Genomic DNA, 18,265 nt, shown 5'->3' on the forward strand with positions numbered 1-18,265 from the left:
CAGTGACTTGCTTTGACTAATAGAATGTGATGAATGTAGTCATGTGCCAATTCTCTCCTCTCTCCTTTCCCTCCCTCTCTCTCTGTGTCACACACACACACACACACACACACACACACACACACACAATGTCCTTTCAATAATTCTTAGCATGAAGTCAGAAATCTTCAGCAGAAGTCATATTTACAGCCATGAGAGTGGAAAATTCTACCTACAGCCAGGAAGGGTGGACTGAAGAGGCGACATTTTCAGCACCCCTGGAAGAACAAATAGGCATTTGTTGGGTGAAAATGGCTAGGAGATTCCTATCAGAATCCATGCATACAAAGGCATAGAGCTATAAATGAGCATGAGAGGTGACCAGAGATTCGTCTGTGTAACCAAAGCATTATTTATGATAAGAAAACCATGGAAATAAGTCCCAGCTAGTTTTATGAAACACTGGTAGTTTATATACTATCTTAGGTTAGATTCCCTTGAAGTAGAGACTGAGATGGGGATTCCTATGACACTGGCATTCCTTTTGAGAAGTGACTCAGAGGGGACGGGAGGGAAGCAGGACAGAGCAGGGGAAGGAGCTAGGCAAGGAGGCCATGCCAGCTGAAGGTCCGTGGGGAGTTGTAGAAACTGCTCCCTGCTTGAGATGAGGACCTTCCTGGTCTTCTAGGCCATCCCCCACACCCCTCCCCGTTCACAGTTCCCATCTGGCAGAGGCCAATTCTCCAGAGAAGGGGCAGCTGTGAATAGTTACCAGCCAGCATTCACAACAGCTGGGTGAGGGGTGCCCCAGCCTGGTGACGGGAATCCACAACACTCACACTGGGTACTTATAACACCCTCGGAGGCAGAAGTTACTTCTCCCATTTGACAGAAAGCTGACACAGCTTGCATAGGGTTAGAGTGGGCATCTGGCTGGGATGTCCAAGAGCTGGCTTTGAATCTAGGTCTGCTGAGCCCACGGCCCAGTTCTTTTCCTCTTCACCCTCATCCCAGGAAGAGGGAGACTCTTCCCAGCATCACATAACCAGGAAACATTATCCTTGTAACTCCTGACCAGGGTCTGCTCTCAACAGGGAGAAAAGCTGATCTCTACCAGGCCTTCCCCTCCCAGAAGCTGCTGATGAGCCAGAGCCAGGCCTGAGAAGTGCATCTCGATCTCAGACCACCCAGGCAGGTCTGGTGCAAAAGAAACACAGGGTCCAGGGAGGGGGAAATGGGATACTGTATGAAAGCTAAGGCAGCCAGGCAGGAGTTTTGTGGAAACTTGCAAAAACCAAACAACAAAGGATCCATTTGCAAAAGAAACTTCGAGCCCCTAAGAGGTGGTTTGAAAATTTTTAAAGGGGGCACAGCTGGCTGATATATACCCCATAGGAACCTGTGTCTCCAATCAAGTTTCTAAATAAAGAAGATGGTGTTTCAGGAAAAGGTTACATTAAAGAGCAGGTTTTTTAACATGACGAAATTGTACGTTTGCTCAGAAAGCAAACGTCTCCCAGAAATGGCTTCCTGCCTATATCCAGAGCTTTGCACATAAGTGCCCAATAAACATTTGCTGAATAGGTGAAACTTACATTTAACTGTATTTATAAAATGCATTTTATGCCATTTAGAGTGTTTGTACTCTGAATCCGCTATTGGCGAGGAGACCCTCATTTTGCCCACATGTTTATGTCAGTCCCCCCATGACTAGGACCATATTAATTCCTGCCGTTGGTGAGTACCACACCATGACAGGGTGTTCATGTATATATGAGAGTGTGTGGGTTCAGGAAAGCACTCCAGGGAAAAGACTGGATGAAAAAATTAAGAAGTAGGGGTCCTGGAGCCCCACCAAGACACTGCGGGCTGCATGTCCTGAAGGGGCCTGCTGTTCTCCAGTAAAATCAGCACGAACGACATACCATGTTCCTTGTAGGTGGTAGTTTGTTAAAAGACCATGATACTTTTCAGCTCCTCCCATCAAACAGATGGGATCTATTTCACCATTCCTTGAGTCTAGACTGGCTTTCTGACTTGCTTTGACCAATAGAATGTGCTAGATAGAAGTAGTCATGTGCCAGTTCCAAGCCTAGACCTCAAAAGGTCTGGCAGCTTCTGCTCTTGCTGCTCTGGGAACCCTTCTCCAACCACATGAACAACCTCAGGCTAGCCTGCCAGGGGGTGTGGAAGAGAAGTGAGTCTCCATACCAACCAGCCCACAGCTGACCTGGCAGCTTACAGCTGCCACTTACATGGGTCCTAGCCATGACCGGAAGAGCCATCCAGCTGAACTCAACCAACTGCCAACCCCTGGAACTATGAGCTAGACAAATGTTTGTTATTTTAAGATGCTGAGTTTTGACATGCTTTTTTTTTAAAATTTTTTTTAATGTTTATTTATTTTTGAGAGAGAAAGAGAGAGACAGATAGAGCATGAGCAGGGGAGGGGCAGAGAGAGAGGGAAACACAGAATCTGAAGCAGACTCCAGGCTCTGAGCTGTCAGCACGGAGCCTGGCGTGGGGCTTGAATCCACGAACTGAGAGATCATGACCTGAGTCAAAGTCGGACGCTCAACTGGAGGCACCCCAGTTTTGACATGTTTCTTATGCAGCAAAAGCCAACTGGCACAGTGTAAGAGTCTAGACTATAATTGCTAATCTGTTCACATCCAGGTTGGCTCATGGCACCAGGGGTACTTAGTTAATCACGGGGAATCCTGATGTTTTCTTTATAAAGTGCTAAGTTAAGGAAACTCTGAGTGACAGCACACGAGACTTAAAGGGATCCTTGGGGAATCCAACTACCTCATTTCACTGTCAGGGAAATTTAAGTCCAGAAAAGAGAAGGGGCCATATTTACCCATTACGCAAACCTTTCCTGAGTGCCTTCTACGTGCCAGGCTTTGTAACACATTGAGGGACACAACAGTGAACGACAGACTGGATCCTGCCCTCATGGAGGGCACAGTCTAATGTGGAAATCAGATATTTACCAAGTCGTCACACAGATAAGATAAGCAGGCCATCATAAACAATGACAAATGCTATGAATTAACAGCACATGGTGCCACGAGAGAGAATCAAGGGGATGGGACCTAATCTGGATTTCAGGGTCACCAACAGCTTTCCGAGAAAGTGACATTTAGGCTGAAGCAAGTTGGTGGCAGGCGTTGAGTGGGAACAGAGTGTTCCACAGACACAGCAAAGTGATGTGTGGAGCTTTGAGCCCCAGCTGTCCCACTCCCTGGATGAGCCAGTCAATATCCTGAGGCTCAGCTTCCTCATCTATAAAATGGGATTAATGGCAACCTAGTAGTTCTCAAGACTGTTGTGAAATAACTAAGGAAAAGGCTTTGTAACCATGAGATGCTGGGTAGGCAGGTGAGGGTGCAGCTGTTAACAGCTTGTTGGGGCACTAATTTGCCCTGCGTCTCCTCTCCAAAGGACTGCACTCCCCTGCCCAAGCCTGGAGCAGACACGGAGCCCCACCTTCCGTTCTCACGGGGGGTATAGAGCCAACACTCTCCATCAGGGTTTGAGCCACACCGATCCCACCATGCTATGGCTCTGAGAGCCAGGGCTCAGCGTGTTACCAAGATGCACCTGAAACACTGTGAAAGGGCTCAGATAAGATGTTCAGGAGGAAGCTCTGCTCTTTTGAGACAACCATGTTTCCAAGCTGATTATGGACAATTAAATGACTTCAGTGGTCTCTTCCAAAATGAGCATTTCCAGGACCTGGAGTCTTGCCCAGCAGAGTGTCTTTTAGGTTGGCACGAGTCAGTGCAATATAAAAGCTCTGCAGCAGCACTGTGATGCTCATGTGCTCACAGGCCAAAGAAGGGGCATGGCACGGTGGCCCCAGCACGCACACCTGCCATGGCAGGGGAGGGGGTTGCAGCACCCTGCAGCGGAGCTGAGAGTATCTTCCCTGACTGGCAGTGCGCCCCTAAGGGCAACAGGTCAATGCCTTACTCATGTGAGTCTGCCACTGGGCCTGTCACATAGGAGAGCACATAAATGTTTGTGAACTAATAGCATTCTGGCTCCCCAGCTAGAAAATGTGGGCCCAGCCACCCAATTTGGACAGCCACAACAATCACTGCTGCACACAGGATGGAGGTCAGCTCCAGGGACAGGCTTGTCCTTCAGCTTGCCAAGTTCCTCTGCACCCTGAGCTGCTGCCACACTGCAGGCACCACTGCCTTAAGGAACCATCCTTCAGGTTGCCACAGTCTGCAGTGAGGACCTCCCCAGCATCCCAGTCTGCAGTGAGGACCCTCCCCAGCATCCCAGCCTGCAGTGAGGACCTCCCCAGCATCCAATCTTGCAGTGAATACCCTGCCTGGTGTCCCAGCCTGCAGTGAGGACCCTCCCTAGCATCCCAGTCTACAATGAGAACCCCCCAACATTACAATCTGCAGTGAGACCCTCCCCTTATCCCAGTCTGTAGTGAGGACCCTCCCCTGAATCCCAGTCTGCAGTGGGGACACACCCCAGCATCCCACTCTGCAATGAAGACCCTCCCCAGCATCCCAGCCTGTAGTGAGGATCCTCCCCAGCATCCCAATCTTGAATACCCTGCCTGGTATTCCAGCCTGCAATGAGGACCCACCCTAGCATCCCAGTTTACAATGAGGAGCCCCCCCATAACATTCTAATCTGTAGTGAGGACCCTACCCTGTACTCCAGCCTACAGTGAGGACCCTCCCCAACATCCCAGCCTCCAGTGAGAACCCTCCCTCGCATCCCAGTCTACAATGAGGACCACACCCCCAACATTCCAATCTGTAGTGAGGACCCTCCCTGTATCCCAGTGTGCAGTGAGGACCCTCCCCAGCATCTCAGCCTGCAGTTAGAACCTCCCCAGCATTCCAGGCTGCAGTGAGGATGCTCCCAGATGAAAGAAAATTTAACTTCTGGAGACCAGACTCAGTGGAAATTCATATTCTAGCTGGCATCTGGGACTCCCAGAGGGCTAGGGACCAGGACAGCCTTGCCTAAGGATGACTCCGTTTCCTTCAAGAGCAGGGAGGACTGCAGAGGAAGTCTCTGCTCTCCTCCCTGTGTACCACACCCCGCGATCCGCCCCCCAGTGGCACTAGACAACTCTAGGTGGGCAGGAGAACTCTGTGTGCCTTTTCATGGGTGTGTGTGCCTCTGTGCCAGTGTATGTCCCATGGGTGCTGCGTCGCAGCAAGAGGCCTCACTACAGCTGAAAATTTCTCCTCTGTGAACCGGGAATGTGGGTCACACCTTTTGAGTTTTACCAAGTTTTCAAAGGTGCTCACTTTAAGCCAACAGTAGCCAGGTCAGTGATCTATAGAAAATACTCTAGTCCCAGTTGGACTGTCCCTTTTAAGGGGACTCTTGATATTAATCATTGTAAGAGAGGACAGTAGTGGGCTATGCCCCGCTGCTCTGCACCATCCCAGCCCCACCCTGGAGCAGCTGAGCTCCAGCCAGCTCCAGGCTGGACCCCCACACAGGGAGGGTGGAGCACCCACCTGGCTGGTCGATAGCAGCTCTGGGTTCCCGTCACTCATCCCCACGTAGGCACTGTCACCATCAAACTGGAACAGAGAAAGAGAGAGAAGCGGGTCTGAGTAAAGTTTTCAAGAAGGCCCCTGGAGAAGCCCAAGTAGGTCAGGGGACTGAACACACTGAGGGGCAAGGTCTGTCTGTGGGGCCTAGAGAAGCAAAGTTCCAGCCCAAGATGCTCAAATCCCATTTCAGCAGGATTCCCTCTGGGGTGAAACGAGCAGCCCCTGTCCTGTGGCCCCTGTGGGCTTGGATTAGCACCATTAATCACAGTTAGGATGAAGAGAGGAAAACCCTTCTGCCCTGTCCATAGATGCAGCCGCTGTTCCTTGTCAGATACTGAGCTCCCCTTCCCTCGAAGTATGCAAATATCTCTCTTGGTCAAAATGACATCAGACTATCAGCTAGAGCTAGAATTCCACATGATGGAGAGAGGCTGAGGTCTTCAGAGCCCTGGGGGTCATGACACTTCCCCCAGACATGCCCTCCAGGTCTTACCATCCTAAGAAGCTTTGCCCCCCTCACATTTGCCCTTCAGGCCACCCGTGTTCACAGGCAGAGAGGACTGTGGTAGAGACCACACATAGAAACTGCAATCCTGTGTTCTGAGAAGCTGCCAACTCTGGATTCAGGAAGATCTCCCTGCAGTAGGAGGAAGATATAGTGGGAGAAGTGTGGGCTTTGGGGCCACTGGCTGTTTCCCCTGATGCGTGATCTTGAGTAGGGGTCTGAACTTCTGAGGCCCCTCATCTGTTTAATGAGGATAATGACAGTAGTCTCCTCTCCATGGGGTGTTTCACGGAAACATGTGGAGCACTTAGCTCATTTCCAGTAAGTTCTCTTCCATTGAGATAGGTGTCTTGGATCAGGTTCCCTAAATTTAGAGCCTAAGACCAGGATTCAAATGCATGTGATTTTTGAGAAGTGCTCTTTAGGAAACTATGAGGGAGGGAAGGAAGCAGGACAGGGCAGTGGAAGTAGCTAAGCAAAGATACAATCTCAGCTGGAGGCCTGCTGTAGCCTGATCCCAGGGCGGGCTGTGGGGCATGAATTGCACCACGGAGTTAAGTCAGTCACTGGCTGTGGGCTGCCCTTAGGGGACAGGGGAAGGCATAATCTTCTGAACAGGGCAGCCCCCATTTGGCCAAGGACAGTTCCCCAGAGAATTGTGCCAGCTGTGAGCCATTTGCAGCCAGTGTTCCCGGCAGATGGGAGATTGCTGTGCAGGCTAGTAAAGGGATCCTGTGTTCTGGGTGGGGCCCCAATGGCAGCTGGCCATTTTATTTTAATTGAAAATTTAATTGTTTTATTAGGTTATATTCACATGGTTCAAAATTTCCAAAGCACAAAAAGCAACAGAGTGAAAAGTCTGCTTCCCACCCCACCTCCCAGCCATCCAACGCTCCTCTCCAGAGGCTACCACTGTACCTACAAGCTTCCTTTATATCCTTTCAGAGATGGTCCACATATATACATGTTAGAGCAGTTTCTTTCACATAAATGGCAACATACTATACACACTGTTTTGCACCTCATTTTTATCCTAGCAACACATCTTGGGAACTCGTTTATATCAGAACATAATTCTGTCTTCCGGTACCTAGTATTCCATAGTAGGGATGTAACAGATATATTTAACTAGGTGAGCTCACGGGCAATTGAGCTGTTTCTAGTCTTTCCCTATTCCAGCAGTGCGCTCACGAATCATTTCGCATGGGTGTGAGTTTATCTGTAGGATTAGTTTGAATAATAATAACAGGTCCAACTGTGTGTGCATTTGTAATTTTGATAGGCATCGCCAAGCACCTTCATGGAGACTGTAAAAATCGACCCTCCCACAATCGCGCACAAGACGTCTGGACCCTTGTCACTCAGAGAGGCTTTCCTCAACAACTGGCTCTGATGCCAGTCTCCTACCTGTGTGGGTCCTGCGAGCCCACCAGCACTATCCTTCCCGATTCCCTTGCCCTGCTCTACCTCATTCTTTGCTCCATAGACCCTTTTACTTTCTAGCGTTCTATATCATTTACTTATTTACCATGCTCGTGGCTTATAGTAGATTCCCCCTATTAAAACTGAGGCTCTCAAAGGTCAGGGATCTTAGTCTTGCTACCTCCTAAGCACCTAGAATAGTGCCTGGCACAAAGCAGAAAGTCAATTATTGCTTGTTGAATGAATGAATGAATGAATGAATGAAACAACCACTGCACCATTCATATTGTCTTTTCCTAGTGCAGTCTCCCCATCGAGGCAGTAGGATTAATGACTATTCCCAAATGTCTTCCCGGCATAGGGATGGGCAGAGTCCCTCAGTGACTGCAGGATTAACAGAAGAAAAGGCTGCAGCATCCCTAGAGCCCCAAATGCAGGGCTCCATCCACCACATTGCACCTTGAGCTCACACTTCAAGGCCCTGCTCAGAAATCACCTCCTCAGGAGGCCTGCCATGCTCTCGCCTCCTCTGGCTGTCTCTCTTACAATACAGATTGTCTCCACATCTGTCTTCCGCCCCAGAGTGGGAGCAGCATGGAGGCTAGGACTGTGTCCGGTCATCTCCAAACCCCAAGCACCTGGAACAGGCTGGCATCAGAAGGGACTAAGCTCTTGGGTACTTTCTGATGTGTCACCATGGCCATTTGTTACTTTGATAAAAGTAGAACGTTTTTAAAAACCACACGTAATTTGTAAGTATGTCCTAAAAGAAAGAATGACTAGAAATGGAGGGGGACTAGAGTTTAATCAGATATCTGAAACATTTATAAAGCAACAGTAATCAAACAGTATGGCAGAGGTTAAAAATACAGGAACATGTATCAAAGAAGCAAGGGAAAGCTGTCCCCCCAAAGCCCGAGAAACAGCCCAGTTATTAACTGCTGACTACAACGGAATCACCGCAAAAGGAGGAACCCGTCTGCTCTCCCCAATGCACACAACAGGCGCTCAACAAATATTTGGTTAATGAATGAATATGCTTGGCACTGAGCAAAATACTTTCCATAAAAGATCTTATTCCATCCTCAGAACAACCCAGTGAAAGCAGGTATTATTTTCCCTGTTTAAAACCAAGGAAACAGGTTGGAAGGATTAGCAGCTGCCTCAAAATTGCACACTTAGTGACAAGCTGGGCTTCACAGCTTCTTGACAGCTTCTTCACAGCTTCTTGTCTGCTTCTTTGGTTTGGTTTCTCCCACTAGGCTGGAAGCTCCTCAAGAGGGGGGATCAAGGCTTTGCTGCACCCTACTATGGAACCAATCATTAGCCTGGGCCTGGCACCTACTAGGTGGCACACAATAAGTATGTGTTAGTGGTTCAGGGAGGGAGGCATTATCTGCAGTGAGCCGTGGGGAATGGCTCTGGGGACATGAGGAGAGAAAACCCTGGGTTTTGATGTGTGTATGCTGGAGGATGCAAGGGGGTTGGCCCGTGGACCACATCAGGTCACCAGAGCCTGCCTCTAGGGGGTTATTCATTCACTCGTTTATTCACCCAAGAAAGAGCTGCCCCACACCAAAGTAAAGCTTGCTTCTTGCTTTCAAGGGACCTGAGAAGTTGGCAGAGGTTCCCAAGGCAGGGCCTGGGTCAGCCTCTGGTTACTGCCAGGTGTCTTGCAGGGTGCACTGGGAGCACACTGCGCTTGGGACCTGGCTACTGAGCAGCCAAGAACCCGAGGTGGGGGTGGAAGGCCCCCCCCCCCCCGGCCTTCCAGTGTTCTACCATGCCAGACTTCTTGCAAGGAGGAGGAAGGAGAGAGGATGATCCCGAGGGTCCCAGGCTTCCTCTGGCTTGACCCTCAAGGTCCTATGGCCTGGGGCTTACCTCCTCAGCCCTTTTGGGGAGGTTGCTTTCTGGGGGAAAGAAGCCAAGGGGAGAAGTCAAAGGGCAAAGCAGGGCTACTTCCTCCTCTGTGTGCACAAGATCATGAATGCCCATATCGACAGCCACCACACAGCAAATGCTGAGTGTGTATGTGGACACAAGTGAACACAATGGACGCAGCGTGCCCAAGCATGGTGACCACATACACACCACAAACCAGTGGGGGAACCATGTCACACACAACACAGCATTCAAGAATGCATTTGGTCACACACGTACCACATCCATGGATAACACAAACCAACACAAAGGCGTCTACGGCACAAGCATGAGACTCTTTACATGACTGAACCACAATGCCCACAGGATGCACACACGGACAAGAAACGTTGCCCAGATGTATATAAATATACATTCACCTGCAGCTGTATAAATAGAACTCCATAAATGTGCACACAAACATATAAGGCATAAGCATGTAGACACATACACAAAGCAAAGATACACAAGAACTTAAATTCTGTGCATATTTCACAGTCTATCAGTCCCTCAGCCAAAAATATTTTTTTCACACCACACAGCCTTCTGTATGCTTTAAAATCGGGGAGTGGGGGAATGCAGGGGAAACAAGGGCCTAAGAATTTCCACGAAACGCCAGGAGAACATCCTCTCACCACTGACTGGAATAGATTAATTTTCCCCATTTCATATTCTAATTATAATTCCTTTTCCCATCGCCATCTTCAGTCCTCATTACAGCTGGAAGATTGTTCTGTAAAAGCCAGACCTTCATCTTCTCTTCCCAAGAGTTTTGTCATGGAAATGAGTTTTGGAATCTGAAAGGACCCACATTTTTGCAAATATCGAATGTGTGGGGATAACCCTTTCATGACGGCCACCAGGGACTCTGCTCACAGAGGCTTCTAAAGAGTCTGTATCTCCCCCCACGCCATGTGGTCCCTGGGAAAGAGGGGTTCCTGGGCTCCTATTCAACAGCTCTCCCAACCTAGATCCCATTTTTATCTTTAAGGACACTTAGCAAATAGGCAGCCAAGGTGAAAGTTGGGAGCCCTGATCTTAGAGTCAGATGATGCCAGCTCCATCAGCACTACCCTGAGCAAGCGCCCTAGCTGCTCTGTGCCTCAGTTTCCTCATTCCTATGACCCACAGAGTCATTGATTCATATTAGCTGTAAATTAAATACCTGTGGGATGGACAAATGAGATAACTGGATGGATAAATGGATGGGAGAAGTGAGGGAGTGAAGGATAAGATGGATGGATGGATGGATGGATGGATGGATGGCTGATAGATAGTATAGATCAGCACAGTCTAATAGGAATATAATGCAAGTCACAAATGCAAGTTACATTATATCATTTTAAATTTTCTAGCGGTCACAGTTAAAAAAGCAAATACAAGCAAGGGAAATTAATTTTAATGACATGTTTATTTAACCCAATATTTTTACCATACTATGATTACAACGTGTGATCAACATAAAAATTGTGAATGAGATGGTGTACAGTCTTTTTTTTTTTTTTGGTACTGTCTTTGAAATCTGGTGTGTATTTTACATTATAGCACCTCTCAGTTTAGACTTAGTCACACTTCAAGTGTTCAAAAGTCACGTGTGGCTGGTGGTTGACATAGTGAATAAAGAAGGAAATAGTTGTAATGGGTAAAATGAGTGGATGGATGGTGGGTAGGTATATAGGTGGGTCGGTGGGAGGGAGGGATTGATGGATGGGTGGATGACAGGTGCGTAGAGAAAATAAGTGGTTTGGAGGAATGAATGGAATCGATGGGCCAGTAGGTGGATAAACAGATGACTCAGTGACTGGATAGCAGATTTAGAAGACAGGACATGCGGGAGGGTAGGAAGGATGGATGGATGCATGGAATTTGTGATGAGATGGGATGCTGGGGTGAGAATGAAGAGGTAGGTGTATGAGAAGATGCTTGGAATGGTGGGTGAGACAGAGAGATGGGTGGGATGCCCGGTTTGATGGAATGGGTTGAATGGGTGAGTGAGATGGATACGTGGGTGGATAACTGTATCTGGTATTTCCTTCTCACTGGAGCCACACTTTCTCTGGACAATGTCATGGCTTCTTAGGGTTATAACACAGCACTGACTCTCAAATGCTTACCTTCAGCCAAGTTACCTCCAGATTCTGACATACAGTCTCCCTCTGGACATCTGGTCCATGAGCATCTCAAATTCCACACACCCCACACTGAACTCATGACATGGGCATGAACCTGCTCTTTCTCCAAGTGGTCTGCCACCATGAGAGAAGATGTCACCCTCTGCATAGGACACAGGCAGTACCTCCAGGATGACTCTGGACCCTGTCACTCCTATGTCCCCCTAATCCAAACACCCACAGTGTCTTTGTGCTCAGCCACCCCCACTCCCAATCCACCCTCCACCCTGGCTATCACTAGTGATCACTTCAGTGCTCAGATCAAAACCCTGCAGTGACACCACATCATTAGCTGTGCCACTCAGGACCCTCCATGACAACTGCCCCTGAGCCTCAGCTCCCACAGTGTTCCCTAAAGGTTGCAGGAACCTCCAGAGCCTCTGACTTTACACATATTGTCCCATAGACAGTGTGGAGCATCCCCCTCCTCCCCTTCTCTACCCACTGAAATCCAACTCTCCCTAGGTCTTTTGTTTCTGGCTGTGCGCTCCACCCTTAGTGGTCTTGCTTGCTTCTGTAGACTTGCATTCTTGGGCCCAACCATAAAGCCTCCGTCCCAAGTTGCTCTGGTCTTAATTCAACTTCTACATGTAGTGTGGTACACTGGGCAACAGCATGGATTCCTGAATTGGAGTTTTACTTCCACCAGTAACCAGTTGTGTGTGACCTTGGATTTAAACTATCATTGCTATTATGTGTTAAACTCCTATCCCTATGTCAGCCACAACCCCCTCCATCTAGTACAGGACCATGTCTCTTATGTCACTGAGGCTGTTAGCTACCCCTTCAAATCTCTCCCCTCCCCGACACTGTTGACAGCTCACCCATCCTGACCTCCTTCCTTTCTGTCTGAAAAGGTGAAGTATCTCCATCTTGTTCAAGGTCAACTCATTCACCTCGACCCCACCCTCCCATGTCTTCCCCTCATTCACTCTTACTCTCTGTCCTGGGTCTAGGATCTAATTTAAATATGCAGAAGCAAAATGAAATCAGTCCATGCCCTTGTATATCATATATTAAGCACCCAGAATGTACCAAGTAATAAACTCCCAACCACTGAGTATTTACAATAAATAAACTTGTCACAAGGCACAGAAATGTAAAAGCAAAGGGATTCTGAGGTTACAGAGGGGGCAACTGCTGTTTATTGAACAACGTCTAGAGAGTGTATACTATGTGCCCAACATAGTAGTGACACACAAGGCACCCGGTAATGATTCTGACACAGTCCCTGCCCTCAAGGAGTCCCCAGTTCTATGGAGAAGTTTCAAAGAATAAAATGTTCCCACTCTCCAAATGTGAGAAAGACACGCAGTTCTGGTCCTAAGATGGGAATAAGTAACTATACAAACTTGTTTGAAGCCTGTCCCAATTGGTCAGTGACAGCTTCTCATTCACCCAGCCTCTGAAAGTCAAGCAATCAATGCCAGTCTTACTCCAATAGCCACAGGTCCACCTCTGGGGCTCAGCTAGTCCCAGAACCTCCTGCTTATGAAAGTCCCTCTACTCTAGGACTCTGTGCTTCCCCGGAGCCCTACAAAGCTCAGCTCATGCTTGATTTAGAGAGACTAACATTGCAAAGTACGGCAATGAGTTTTCAGCACTCCAGATATCAAGTAATGGCTTCTTCTTTGATGAATGTGACAATGGCAGGATAAGGTTATCACAGGGGAGTGGAAGCAAGGAAGAAGGCCTCTCAAGAGAGGTGTCCTGAAAAGGTAACTTGGAAGCTCCATGACAGATGACACACAGGAGCTGGCGAGGCAAAGAGCAGGGAACACGGCATCCGAGGCTGCTGCGAGCTCAGGCCTGTGAGCACCTACCAGACCTCATTTGAGAGCTGTGCCTGGTCATTGCTGGAACCCTCCCAGAAATGCCAGGGCTGCACGACCAGCCCTGTCGTAGAGATGACCAAGGCAGGGCTCAGGGTGGCTGGAGAGCTTGCCCAAACCCACCCAGCCAGTTAGGAACCTGGCCTTGACTCCAGGTACCAAAGCAACAGTTGTTCTATAGAAGCTCTTCCCCCTGCTCCCCACTCCCACACAGAGACACAGATCAAAGACCAAGGATGCACAGCCCCCAGCACAGCCCGTAGCAGACAGGGAGAGATGCACCTCACAGAGATCTAAAGAGGAAACAATCAAAGCAGCTTATACTGCACCTGCCTGCCCCCACGTCGGGCCGTGAGAACACTCCTTCTACACAGATAAAACACGGCTCAAAAGCTAGAGGCAGCGAATGTGGCAGCTGCACCCTGGGCCTGCCGAGAGTGCGGTTTTACGTGGCAGAATCACAGAGAGATGCACATCAGGACCAGGGAGACAGGAGGGAGGGGCAGAGAGGCACAGGGCAGATGGAAGGGGGCCAGCGATAGAGCCTCAGGCGCAAATGCACTTAGAGAAGCATGATAGTGTTGTGGTTACAAACATGGGCCCTGGTGCCGGGCTGCCCAGGTCCAAATCTCAGCCTTGCTCTTCAAGCTGTGTGACTTTTTAACTAAGTTACTGTGTCTCAGTTTCCTCATCTGGAAAATGGGTATGACTATCATTTTGATTGAATAAGTCAATATACAAAAGTACTCAGAACATTGCCCGGTACACAGAAAGAACTCAGTAATTGTCAGCTATTACTTATATTTAATCCTCAGAACAACCCTGGGAGGTCGTTGTAACTACCTCTATTCCATAGGTGAGGAAACAATGGGGCTACATGCAAATCTCTGAGGTCTTAAACATGGGAAAGCCCCCTAATGCCTCTACCTGCCATACATAATTTGAAATAAAATTTGTAAACTAAAATCTCTAAGACAGTCTGAGAGCTGATTCTTTTCCATGATGATGACTTTCATGCTTTGTTGCTAAATATCAAGTATCATTTCTCTCCAAAAAAAGTTTTTCTCCTTACTGGTGTACCTACATTGCTGGGCATAGTGCACATTCCTATTCTGCCCCGAGAAATCCAGCACTATGACTGGCTGAGAGGTTAGGGGATCTGCCCAAGGTCACAGGGCCAGGATATGGCAGAGCTGAGTCTGTAGTCCAGGCTGCTGATCCCCTAAAAGCCTATATTGGCTTCCCAGCCCCACCGTTTCCCAGCTGTGTGAACCAGAGCACAACTCTGGGCCTGGGGCCTCATCTACCAGTAAGGGGGAACAATGCCCAGTGGGGCTGGGAGCAGGCTTGTGAGCAAGCCCAGAGCTGTGGCTACTGCAGGCCCCTCCTCCCCACTGCTGACAAGAGTTGGTGTGGATGGTGCTTCCTGGTTCAGTCTTAATATACATTGAGAGGTAGCATAAAAAGACAGTGATCACTACAACTCCCGTGGTGGGGTTACCTGGCACCTGCCACCTCTGGGAGATAGAAGTCAGTGTCCCCATTTTACAGATGGAGAAGCAGACCCTTCTCAACTGGCTCCAGCCATTCTCCATCTAGACCTGTGCTGTCCAGTATGGTGGCCACCAGCCACATTTGGCCCCTGAGCACTTGGAACACGGCTGGTCCAAATTAAGATGTGTGTTAGTGTAAAACACACACCAGTCTCAAAGATTTAGAACAACAACAAAAGAATGTAAAATGCCTCATCAATATGTTTCTATCGATTACGTGCTGAAATGATAACACTCTGGATGTATGAAGCTACCTAAAATATATTGTTAAAATTGATTTTACCTGTTTCTCTTTACTTTTTTTATATGTTTATTTTTGAGAGAGAGAGAGAGAGGCAGAGAGAGGGGGACAGAGGATCTGAAGTAGGCTCCACACTGACAGTAGACAGTCCGATGCAGGGCTTGAACTCACAAACCATGAGATCGTAACCTGAGCTGAAGCCGGATACTTAACTGACTGAGCCACCCAGGCGTCCCCCGTTTTTCCTTTTTTCAATGTGGCTACTAGAGAATTAAAATTACAAATGTGGTTTGCATGACATTTCTGCGGGACAGCACTGCTTGAGATGCAGCCACTCTCTGCTGTAGACCCAGAACCTTGGGGATAGAAGAGTGCACATCACCAATAGCTGAGTTCTCTGTGATAGATATGGGGAAACTGAGGCCCACAGAGAGTGACTTAAGGCAAGAGTTTGGGACAGAGGCACACCACTCATATTTTACTTGAGTTCTAGGTACTGGGTTACAGCAGAGAATAAAACATGGGGCAACCCCCCGGCCCAGGGGTGACGTGGTGGGGGTGCAGCATTCCTTGCTCGGCCAAGCCCTCACAGGCCGGGGCAGCTGGACTCGGCACCAATCCTCCTCTCCGCACAGTCAGTTCTGATCACAGTGCTCAGAGACTGCAGGCAGGAAGACACACGGGAGCTCCCGCTCCAGCCCGGAGCAGAACCACCTCAAAGACCCCTGCTGAGTCCCACACAGGCCATCAGCCAGCTGCGGCTGCCAGGAGAGCCGGATGGACAGGGCAGCCCAGCGGGCACAGCATGGCTGCCTGGTGGGCCGGTGGTGGCTTACACACCATCCGAGCTACCGCAGATTTATGGCAAAAATTATCCTCTCTCTCAGCTCCATTTAAAGCCATTTGGAGCTCGCTCCCATCCCCGATTATAAATCTAATTGCACATTCCAAACAGACAAGCGCTCATTAAGCTTTAATTATGCACATGTTGTTTTCAACAAACATTTTCATTTGGCCGCTGAGAGGGGGAATGTTTCCGAGGGGACTGCAGACGCTGCCTGTGGCTGGAGAGAGCAGGCTGGGAAGTGGGTCAGGGTGTGGTCACATAAGGCTGTCCAAGGGCAGGGCAAGGACCCCATCAGATCTGGCTCAGACTTGGAGGGCCTCCCACCGGGCTTCTGTGGCAGGAGATGCCGGCGTGCGTGTTCTCAGCTGGTCCCACCTGCACCCCTCGTGTGCCCACAGTCTCCTCTCAGCTGGCGCCAGTGGGCCTCTCTGGGGTGGGAGGAGGGAAGACAGGGACCTGAACTCCCAGCTCGGAGCCACATACCCTCCCCAACCCAGAACTGGTGTCTTCAAAGCCTCCGCTCGGCCCTGCCCACGCTGCAGTGGAGCCATCTTTCTCCAGCACAATCTTCCCTTCCCTCATCCGCTCACTCATTTCTTCTATAACTATTCCCCGAGCAGCGACCTGAGCTGGCAGTGAGGGACAAGAGTAGGTCAGGAAAGATCAGGCCCCTGTCTGGTTCTGCCCAAGACCCTCTCCTTCAAGTCCCATCCTCCCCACTAGGGCAAAGTCTTTGAAAGCACTTGAAAACCTGCCCCCTGCCAACCCAACCTTGCTGGTGGCCTCCTGGCCCTCATTGGGGCTCCTCCCCTGCTCTGCCTTTCCAGGAGGTCTCTCACACACACACCCAGGCTCTGCACTCCCCCCACCCCAGCCCCAAACCTCTCTTCCCTTCCCTTTCTTTGCAGTTAACTCCCACTCACTCCATGCCGCCCTGTCCAGGAAGCCCCCAAAGAGACTGGCTGCCCTCTGCTTGGGGCACCATGAAAGCATTTATTGGACAATAACACCATACTCGACTATGTCATGTCTGACTCCTAAGACCAGCCTGTCCCACTTTTTCCCAAAGCACTATCTCCTCTGGGGGGAAAAGGAGAGGCACCTGTTCGCTGTGTGGCTTCCAACAATACCTTCCTCTCTCTGAGCCTCACTTTCCTTTTTTGTACATAAAGGGTTTGAATGGGTAAGGCTCTGTGGGTCCCTTAAACAGTTTGGTTGGTTTTAACTTTGGTGGTTTGTCCCGGAGTTAGACCTTCCTCTTCTGCCAGAAGAGGGTCCTGAAATCACCAACCTACCTTCAAACGTTCCACCAGGACCCTACAGAGCAGGGGAAGTTTGCCAAGGCAGGTCAATGGTGCACACAAAGATGTGGGGGGACAGGGATGGTGCAGAAACCCCAAAGCTGTTCCTCAAAGACCTTCTGGAAATGCAAGCAAGTGACATAAATGTGTTTTAAAATGGATGTCAAGATCCATTCAACATCTGGTGGCTACCTGTGGTTTTAGGGCAGGGTCCTGGGAATAGACCTTGAGAGTGAAGGTAGGAGTTTCACCGGGGGGCACCACAGGAAAGGCAGGGAGGCAGGACTGGGCAAAGGGACAAGTTGAACTGTGATAAAGTCACATCAGAGGCAGCAGCCTGTCCACAGGAGAGCTCTGGAGCTGGGGAAGCTCAACAGGAAAGCTATATTCCCAGGTGAGCCAGCCTCCGGACTCAGGCTGCCCCAGGGGAGGGGGAGAAGCTTGGGAAAGGCCCCCTCCTTCCACAAAGGCAGTACCCAGAGAGGCGACAGCAGCCACCACTCTCAACGGCCAGCAGAATGAGTGTCTCAGTTGAGGAGGGACATGGGTGACTTAGGATAATGTCTGCTACCACTAAGAGCGTTTATTTATTGGGGTACCTGGGTGGCTCAGTCGGTTGAGTGTCCCACTTTGGCTCATGTCATGATCTCGCGGTCCGTAAGTTCAAGCCCCACGTCAGGCTCTGTGCTGACAGCTCGGAGCCTGGAGCCTGCTTCAGATTCTGTCTCCCTCTCTCTCTGCGACCCCCCACCCCCACCCCCACTCATGCTCTGTCTCTCTCTGTCAAAAATAAACATTAAAAACATTTTTAAAAAGAGAGCACTTATTTATTTTAACTAATTTGTGCAACATTTACACAGTGCTTGCAGAAGCCAGGCACTCCTTTAATTGATTTGTAAATTTTGACTCACACCATCTTCTCAAGGCTCCCATTTTACAGAT

The 18,265-nt window shown here is 49.4% G+C and overlaps 1 protein-coding gene across 4 annotated transcripts in view; it reads right to left on the minus strand.

The window, feature by feature from the left end:
- The window catches only part of TOX2 (TOX high mobility group box family member 2), a 170,074-nt gene that overhangs the window by 78,583 nt on the left and 73,226 nt on the right, over positions 1-18,265 (minus strand). For 3 of the 4 annotated variants that reach the window (XM_042930918.1, XM_042930915.1, XM_042930914.1), the window contains exon 2: positions 5,490-5,555. The exons of the other annotated variant lie outside the window; for it this stretch is intronic. In XM_042930918.1, coding sequence (XP_042786852.1) covers positions 5,490-5,528 — 39 coding nt within the window. In that variant the 5' untranslated portion in view covers positions 5,529-5,555. The remainder of the gene's footprint in view (positions 1-5,489; positions 5,556-18,265) is intronic. 4 annotated transcript variants of the gene reach the window in all.

This window comes from Panthera leo, chromosome A3 (genome assembly GCF_018350215.1).
Source record: "Panthera leo isolate Ple1 chromosome A3, P.leo_Ple1_pat1.1, whole genome shotgun sequence".
Lineage (NCBI taxonomy): Eukaryota > Metazoa > Chordata > Mammalia > Carnivora > Felidae > Panthera > Panthera leo.